This window comes from Hylobates moloch, unplaced genomic scaffold, assembly GCF_009828535.3.
Source record: "Hylobates moloch isolate HMO894 unplaced genomic scaffold, HMol_V3 SCAFFOLD_4, whole genome shotgun sequence".
Lineage (NCBI taxonomy): Eukaryota > Metazoa > Chordata > Mammalia > Primates > Hylobatidae > Hylobates > Hylobates moloch.
In genome coordinates this window covers 155,353,947-155,363,607 of record NW_026652279.1, presented here as the reverse complement: position 1 = coordinate 155,363,607, position 9,661 = coordinate 155,353,947, and the positions used below count along the sequence as shown (strand labels likewise).

The 9,661-nt window shown below is 41.9% G+C and overlaps 1 protein-coding gene across 1 annotated transcript in view; it reads left to right on the top strand.

Annotated features, from left to right (window-relative positions):
- Window positions 1–224: 224 nt before the first annotated feature.
- The window catches only part of DCT (dopachrome tautomerase), a 71,226-nt gene continuing 61,789 nt past the window's right edge, over window positions 225–9,661 (top strand). Inside the window, exon 1 of the mRNA XM_058438209.1 lies at window positions 225–330. Within this exon, the coding sequence (XP_058294192.1) occupies window positions 225–330 (106 nt within the window). The remainder of the gene's footprint in view (window positions 331–9,661) is intronic.

Below are 9,661 nucleotides of genomic sequence, written 5' to 3'. Positions count from 1 at the left end.
GTAAGATAATGATAAAATGCATGTGTCAAGAACCCTAGACCAGGATACCAGATCTGGTGTCCTTTCCCCAAGACCAAACCAGGGCCTTCAGGATAACAAAGAGTATTTCTGTGACAAAAGAGACAATTTGTTCTTATAAACATTTTCTAACATTTTTTGGTGTACCAGGCTTTTGTTTGTTTTTCAGTCATCAAGCCTAACTGAGCATCCACTCTGTTGCTGAAATGCTGCTGGGGGTACAAAGACGAATGAAGTGCCGTCTCTGTTCTGATGTGACAAAGAGACTAGAGGAAGATGAACATGTGAACACACACAGTCCAGTGACAAAAGGTAGAAGGGAGTTATGCAGAAGGTGCCTTGGATACAAAGAGAAGAAGCCAATACAAGTCATTTCTTATTTTTCACACACCTAATAATAAATGGTATCACCCTGGCCAGTCACAAATGTTGTATTGGAAATCCTTAGTGATATTTTTCAGAAGGTTGCTTATGGGCATTTTGGGTGGGACAACTCTGCTACCTGCCCATTGAATGCCAGTAGCAAGTATCCCCCCAGATCAAAAACAAATGCTGGCCAGGCACAGTGGCTCACCCCTGTAATCCCAGTACTTTGAAAGGCCGAGGTGGGTGGATCATCTGAGGCCAGGAGTTCGAGACCAGCCTGGCCAACAAGATGAAACCCTGTCTCTACTAAAAATGCAAAAAATTAGCAGGGCATGGTGGCATGCACCTATAATCCCAGCTACTCAGGAGGCTGAGGCAGGAGAATCGCTTGAACCTGGGAGGTGGAGGTTGCAGTGAGCTGAGATTGCACCACTGCACTCCAGCCTGGGCAACAAGAGCGAAACTCCATCTCAAAAAACAAAACAAACAAACAAACACAAAAAAACCACAAATGCCCCAGCACCACCAAAGTTGTTCGCTGCATCAGTTGATAAGCTCTATCAAGGCTAACAGGTAACAAGAATCTACCTGCAGTACACAGAAGCAGAATGCTGCTTTGCAAACATATTGAAGCATTGAAAATTAGTGTAAATTTGGAACAGATGATTTTAGCTGAAGATTAATTATATTAGCCAAACACAAGAATCACAGTCTATAAAAATAGCAAGGCTTGCACCACTTTTCAGCAGCATCTTATTAATTCCATGTCTTGCAAATTTGGCTTTGGATTAAGATGGACTAATGTTTATTTTTGCCTTCACTTTGATAAATGAGTTCACCAAGCAACAACATAAACAAGAGAGAAAGAAAATGTTTACTTCACGTATGCACAACCAACACCATTCATTTTACAGGTAAAAAGCAAACAGTAGTTCATCAATAACTCTAATAGTTACGAAAGCCAGGACCCCCCACTTGAAAATTGTATGAGCAATTTTTAAAAAGAGAATAATGGGTATGTACCTGTATTAGTTTTCTAGGGCTGCTGTCACAAATTACCATAAATTGGGTGGCTTAAAACAACAGGAATTTATTCTATCACCGTTATGGAGGCCAGAAGTCTGATATCAAGGTATAGGCAGGGCCACGCTGTCCCCAGAGGTTCTAGGGGAGAACCCGTCCTCTCTTCCAGCTTCTGGTGGCTCCAGGCACTCTTTGGCTTGTGACAATATCACTCCAATCTCTGCCTTTGTCTTCACATGGCCTTCTTCCTTGTGTCTCCCCAGTTTTCTGAGGCCTTTGTCTTATGAGGACACCAGTCAGATTTTGTGCCCACCCTAAATCCAGGACTGTATCATTTTAAGATCCTTAACTTTCCCTCCCCTCCGCTCCCCTGCCCTCCTCTCCTCTCCTTTTCTTTCTTTCTCTTTTCCCTACCTCCCCTCCCCTCTCCTTCCCTTCCCTTCCCTCCTTTTTTTGAAATGGGGTCTCTGTCACCCTAGCTGCAGTGCAGTGGCGTGATCTTGGCTCACTGCAGCCTCGACCTCCCAGGCTCAGGCAATCCTCCTACCTCAGCTTCCTGAGTAGCTGGGACTACAGGCGTGCACCACCATGCCCAGCTAATTTTTTGTATTTTTAGTAAAGATGGGGTTTTTGTTATGTTTCCCAGGCTGGCCTTGAACTCCTGGACTCAAGCAATCCATGCCCCCTTGGCCTCCCAAAGTGCTGGGATTATAGGCGTGAGCCACCGCACCCAGCATAACTGTATTTTCAAAGACTTTATTTCCAAATAAAGTGACATTCACAGGTCCCAGGGCTTAGGACTGGAGCACATCGTTTTGACAGACATTATTTAAACCACCACGGTGTTTCTAATATTTTATAATCTGCCTCTTTGCTAGTTAAACCGGGTTTTCCTTGCAATGAGCCTGACTTTGGGAAGCCTCACTGAGTCACAGTAAGGTGGGGACCTGGGGTGGCAGGCTCACAGTGGCTGGAAGTCAGAGGATTTGTCTGTATGAGCAGATGTGGGCTGGAGATACAGATTTTGGAGAGAATGCAGCAAGGAGAGGAAAGGACAGCCACACGTTGAAGGGCTAGTAGATGAGAAAGATTTATAAAGATGGCTGAGGAACATGAAGAAAAAAAGGAGGACACAAGGAGAATGAGGTACCTGGGAGCCGAGGGAAAGGGGTGAACCAAGAAAGGAGAGGAGGGGGTCAGAAGGCTACAAAGAGGCCAAGCAAGCGAAGGACTGGCCAGGTGCCTGCTGGGTGTAATCACAACGAGTTCACCAGCTCCTCGCAGCTGAGTGTTGAGGGCTGATGACTGAACGCAGGTGCAATAGTTAAGGAGTAAATGGAAAAAGAGCAGGTGGACTCTGGGAGCTCAGGCCACTCTCCCAAAGAGTCTGGCTGGGAAAGTGAGCCGAGAACTATGGCAGTACCTGCTGGAGAAAGGTCCGTGTCCTTCCCCACCACAGAATCAACTGGAAATGGTAGAGGCAACAGAAGAACAGGATGGTGAGAGAAAGGGGTAAAATTCATGGGATGAGGGGGACAGCAGGGGGGGCTATGGAACAGTGAAGGCGCTCTCAGCATAGCCTCAGAAGTGGGGGCTGAGGCTATGGAAACAGTGGGAGACCCAGCAAGGGCGGAGTGAGGGAGACAATAATACCCACAAGATAGCGAACTTTGGTCTGCCTTCAGCTTCCTTAAGCTGAAACATGAGGACTTGCCTGCCATGGTCTTTGCTCAATCTGCAGACTTGTCCCTCATGAACTCTTCCCTTCTTGTACCTAGTGTGCCACATTGTGATGATTTGGCTTTTGTAATGCCGTGCCCTCTGCTTGGGACACCCTCCCTCACTCTCTCAGGTTTGGTGGTCTTGCCATGAGTTCCTGCAAGCCTGTTCTCATTCTCTCTCTCTCTTTCTTCCTTCTCTCTCTCTCTCTTCTCTCTCTGTCTCTGCAGAAGTACCGTGACTGCAGGATCCATGGCTGTCTTCTTCCCCATCCTTGTGAGCCTGGTGCCTAGTGCAGGGCCAGGCATACAGCAGGTGCTTAATAAACATTTGTTCAAGGAATAAGTCAAAAAGGAAGGAAAGTAGAAAGGAGGAACAGATGGCGAGTAGAAAGGACAACTTACTTTTTATGTACTAGAGGCAGTAACTTCTTTAATTTTTCCAACAGCCTGATCAGAGAGAGGTACTATGAACACCATCCACTTTTTATAAACAATGAAAATAAAGTCTCGGAGAGATGAACATGTCCAAATTCTTTTATTTATTTTTAATTAATTAATTTATTTATTTTGAGATGGAGTCTTGCTCTGTCACCTAGGCTGGAGTGCAGCAGCTCAATCTCCGTTCACTGCAAGCTCCACCTCCCGGGTTCACGCTATTCTCCTGCCTCAGCCTCCCGAGTAGCTGGGACTACAGGCGCCCACCACCACACCCGGCTAATTTTTTTTTGTATTTTTAGTAGAGACGGGGTTTCACCATGTTAGCCAGGATGGTCTTGATCTCCTGATCTCCTGATCCGCCCGCCTCATCTTCCCAAATTGCCAAATTCTTTTAAAACCTATAAAAGAACAATTATTTAGAAAAAAAAGAAACTAAAAATCACTGTGTGAGGATGGCAGTGGTAGAAAAGTCTGGAAGGATGGTCACCAAATGTTAATGGGGTTGTCACAGAGTGGTGCATTGTGCTATTCTGCTCTTATTCCGTTTGCCTATCTGAATGATTTTTTAAAATGACAATATATTTACAAAGTGAAGAGCAATGTTTACTACAGCATTATTCTAATAGCCAAGAAAAGGAAATAAGCTAAGTGTCCATAAACGGTTGAATGGACAAAGAAAATGTGGTACACAATGGGATATTATTCATCCGGAGATTCTGTCGTTTGCAACAGGATGGATGACTCTGGATGACATTATGCTAAGTGAGACAAGCCAGGCATAGACAGACAAAATCTGCATGATCTCACTTATATATGGGATCTAAAAACATCAAACTCTTAGAAGCAGAGAGCAGAATGGTAGTGATATGGTTTGGTTGTATCCCCACCCAAATCTCACTTTGAATTGTAGCTCCCATCATTCCCACATGCTGTGGGAGGGACCAGGTGGGAGATAATTGAATCATGGGGTGGTTTCTCCCATACTGTTCTCGTGGTAGTGAATTAGTCTCACCAGATTTGATGATTTTCTAAGGGGCTCCCCCTGTTGGTTGGCTCTCATTTTCTTTGTTGCCTGCCACCATGATCATGAGGCCTCTACAGCCGTGTGGAACTGTGAGTCCATTAAACCTCTTTTTCTTTATAACTTACCCAGTCTCGGCTATGTCTTTGTCGGCAGCATGAGAACACACTAATACAGGTTGTTGTCAGGTATGGGAAGTGAGGGAAATGGGGAGATGTTGATGAAAGGGTACAAAGCTTCAGATGTGTAGGATGAATAAGCTGGAGATCTAGTGTATAGCCCGGTGACCATACTTAACTATACTCTATTGTATACTTGAAATTTGCCCAAAGAATAGATCTTAATTGTTCTCTCACACACAAAAAAGGTAACTATGTGTTATGGGTATGTTAATTAGCTTGATTATCATTTTACAACATATATGAATATTAAAACTTCATATTATATGCCTTTAATATATACAATATTTGTTTGTCAGTTATAACCTCAATAAAGCTAAGAAGAGGGAAGGCCAGCTGTGCTTTGGGTTAGAGCATGGCAGGGGCGCAGCCCTCTCCTGTGGAGAGGGTGAAGGACTGGAACACAGGGTTGGCCAGAGTCATGAGGGGAGGTCAGTTTAATATTCTCCATGGCTTGGACTTGAGGCTAGCTCTGGGAGTCAAATCATTCCTAACTTCACTTACTGCTTCCAGTGTAAAACTGAAATGGTGTCTAGGCCACTGATGGTGCACTTTGCTTATTTCTTCATTAAGAAGTAGAGGTGTTTTGTATGTTTAAAATTAGGCCGTCTAATTCATGCTGCCAGGTTTGCTTTTGAACATCCTGAAGAGAAAATTATTCTTTTATACTGCCATCAACAGCCACTGCTTGGTGCTTTGGAGGGAATGCACACACACACACACACACACTCTCACACTCTCACGTACACTCATTTGGTTCTTTTATTGCTTTGGGAATGGGAGCACATATCTTTATGCTTTTAGTCTTCTTTATGCTGTTTATGCCAAGTTTTTTTTTATTATACTTTAAGTTTTAGGGTACACGTGCACAACGTGCAGGTTTGTTACATATGTATACATGTGCCATGTTGGTGTGCTGCACCCAGTAACTCGTCATTTAGCATTAGGTATATCGCCTAATGCTATCCCTCTCCCCTCCCCCCACCCCACAACAGTCCCCGGTGTGTGATGTTCCCCTTCCTGTGTCCAAGTGTTCTCATTGTTCAATTCCCCCCTGTGAGTGAGAACATGCGGTGTTTGTTTTTTTTGTCCTTGCGATAGTTTGCTGAGAATGATGGTTTCCAGCTTCCAAAGGACATGAACTCATCTTTTTTTATGGCTGCATAGTATTCCATGGTGTATATGTGCCACATTTTCTTAATCCAGTCTATCGTTGTTGGATATTTGGGTTGGTTCCAAGTCTTTGCTATTGTGAATAGTGCCACAATAAACATACATGTACGTGTGTCTTTATAGCAGCATGATTTATAATCCTTTGGGTATATACCCAGTAATGGGATGGCTGGGTCAAATGGTATTTCTAGTTCTAGATCCCTGAGGAATCACCACACTGTCTTCCACAATGGTTGAACTAGTTTACAGTCCCACCAACAGTGTAAAAGTGTTCCTATTTCTCCACATCCTCTCCAGCACCTGTTGTTTCCTGACTTTTTAATGATCGCCATTGTAACTGGTGTGAGATGGTATCTCATTGTGGTTTTGATTTGCATTTCTCTGATGGCCAATGATGATGAGCATTTTTTCATGTGTCTTTTGGCTGCATAAATATCTTCTTTTGAGAAGTGTCTGTTCATATCCTTCACCCACTTGTTGATGGGGTTGTTTTTTTCTTGTAAATTTATTTCAGTTCATTGTTGATTCTGGATATTAGCCCTTTGTCAGATGAGTAGGTTGCAAAAATTTTCTCCCATTCTGTAGGTTGCCTGTTGACTCTGATGGTAGTTTCTTTTGCTGTGCAGAAGCTCTTTAGTTTAATTAGGTCCCATTTGTCTATTTTGGCTTTTGTTGCCATTGCTTTTGGTGTTTTAGACATGAAGTCCTTGCCTATGCCTGTGTCCTGAATGGTATTGCCTAGGTTTTCTTCTAGGGTTTTTATGGTTTTAGGTCTAACATGTAAGTCTTTAATCCATCTTGAATTAATTTTTGTATAAGGTGTAAGGAAGGGATCCAGTTTCAGCTTTCCACAGATGGCTAGCCAGTTTTCCCAGCACCATTTATTAAATAGGGAATCCTTTCCCCATTTCTTATTTTTATCAGGTTTGTCAAAGATCAGATAGTTGTAGATATGTGGCATTATTTCTGAGGGCTCTGTTCTGTTCCATTGGTCTATATCTCTGTTTTGGTACCAGTACCACTCTGTTTTGTTTACTGTAGCCTTGTAGTATAGTTTGAAGTCAGGTACTATGATGTCTCCAGGTTTGTTCTTTTGGCTTAGGATTGACTTGGCAATGCGGGCTCTTTTTTTTGGTTCTATATGAACTTTAAAGTAGTTTTTTCCAATTCTGTGAAGCAAGTCATTGGTAGCTTGATGGGGATGGCATTGAATCTATAAATTACCTTGGGCAGTATGGCCATTTGCATGATATTGATTCTTCCTACCCATGAGCATGGAATGTTCTTCCATTTGTTTGTATCCTCTTTTATTTCATTGAGCAGTGGTTTGTAGTTCTCCTTGAAGAGGTCCTTCACATCCCTTGTAAGTTGGATTCCTAGGTATTTTATTCTCTTTGAAGCAATTGTGAATGGGAGTTCACTCATGATTTGGCTCTCTGTTTGTCTGTTATTGGTGTATAAGAATGCTTGTGATTTTTGCATATTGATTTTGTATCCTGAGACTTTGCTGAAGTTGCCTATCAGCTTAAGGAGATTTTGGGCTGAGATGACGTGGTTTTCTAGATATACAATCATGTCATCTGCAAACAGGGACAATTTGACTTCCTCTTTTCCTAATTGAATACCCTTTATTCCTTCTCCTGCCTGATTGCCCTGGCCAGAACTTCCAACGGTATGTTGAATAGGAGAGTGGTGAGAGAGGGCATCCCTGTCTTGTGCCAGTTTTCAAAGGGAATGCTTCCAGTTTTTGCCCATTCAGTATGATATTGGCTGTGGGTTTGTCATAGATAGCTCTTATTATTTTGAGATACTTCCCATCAATACCTAATTTATTGAGAGTTTTTAGCATGAAGGGTTGTTGAATTTTGTCAAAGGCCTTTTCTGCATCTATTGAGATAATTATGTGGTTTTTGTCTTTGGTTCTGTTTATATGCTGGATTACGTTTATTGATTTGTGTGTGTTGAACTAGGCTTGCATCCCAGGGATGAAGTCCACTTGATCATGGTGGATAAGCTTTTTGATGTGCTGCTGGAGTCGGTTTGCCAGTATTTTATTGAGGATTTTTGCATCAATGTTCATCAAGGATATTGGTCTGAAATTCTCTTTTTTTGTTGTGTCTCTGCCAGGCTTTGGTATCAAGATGATGCTGCCCTCATAAAATGAGTTAGGGAGGATTCCCTCTTTTTCCATTGATTGGAATAGTTTCATAAGGAATGGTACCAGCTCCTCTTTGTACCTCTGATAGAATTCGGCTGTGAATCCATCTGGTCCTGGACTCTTTTTGGTTGGTAAGCTATTAATTATTGCCTCAGTTTCAGAGCCTGTTATTGGTCTATTCAGAGATTCAACTTCTTCATGGTTTAGTCTTGGGAGAGTGTATGTGTCTAGGAATTTATCCATTTCTTATAGATTTTCTAGTTTATTTGCATAGAGGTATTTATAGTATTCTCTGATGGTAGTTTGTATTTCTGTGGGGTCGGTGGTGATATCCCCTTTATCACTTTTTATTGCGTCTATTTGATTCTTCTCTTTTCTTCTTTATTAGTCTTGCTAGCAGTCTATCAATTTTGTTGATCTTTTCAAAAAACCAGTTCCTGGATTCATTGATTTTTTTACGGTTTTTTTTGTGTCTCTATTTCCTTTAGTTCTGCTCTGATCTTAGTTATTTCTTGCCTTCTGCTAGCTTTTGACTTTGTTTGCTCTTGCTTCTCTAGTTCTTTTAATTGTGATGTTAGGGTGTTGATTTGAGATATTTCCTGCTTTCTCTTACAGGCATTTAGTGCTGTAAATTTCCCTCTACACACTGCTTTAAATGTGTCCCAGAGATTCTGGTATGTTATGTCTTTGTTCTCATCGATTTAAAAGAACATCTTTATTTCCACCTTCATTTCGTTATGTACCCAGTAGTCATTCAGGAGCAGGTTGTTCAGTTTCCATGTAATTGAGTGGTTTTGAGTGAGTTTCTTAATCCTGAGTTCTAGTTTGATTGCACTGTGGTCTGAGAGACAGTTTGTTATAATTTCTGTTCTTTTACATTTGCTGAGGAGTGCTTTACTTCCAACTATGTGGTTAATTATGGAATAGGCGTGGTGTGGTGCTGAAAAGAATGTATATTCTGTTGATTTTTGGTGGAGAGTTTTGTAGATGTCTATTAGGTCAACTTGGTGCAGAGCTGAGTTCAATTCGTGGATATCCTTGTTAACTTTCTGTCTCGTTGATCTGTCTAATGTTGACAGTGGGGTGTTAAAGTCTATTATTATTGTGTGGGGGTCTAAGTCTCTTTGTAGGTCTCTAAGGACTTGGTTTATGAATCTAGGTGCTCCTGTGTTGGGTGCATATATATTTAGGAGAGTTAGCTCTTCTTAGTGAATTGATCCCTTTACCATTATGTAATGGCCTTCTTTGTCTCTTTTGATCTTTGTTGGTTTAAAGTCTGTTTTATCAGAGACTAGGATTGCAACCCCTGCCTTTTTCTGTTTTCCGTTTGCTTGGTAGATCTTCCTCCATCCCTTTATTTTGAGCGTATGTGTGTCTCTGCACGTGAGATGGGTTTCCTGAATACAGCACACTAATGGGTCTTGACTCTTTATCCAATTTGCCAGTCTGTGTCTTTTAATTGCAGCACTTAGCCCATTTACATTTAAGGTTAATATTGTTATGTGTGAATTTAATACTGTCATTATGATGTTAGCTGGTTATTTTGCTCGTTAGTTGATGCATT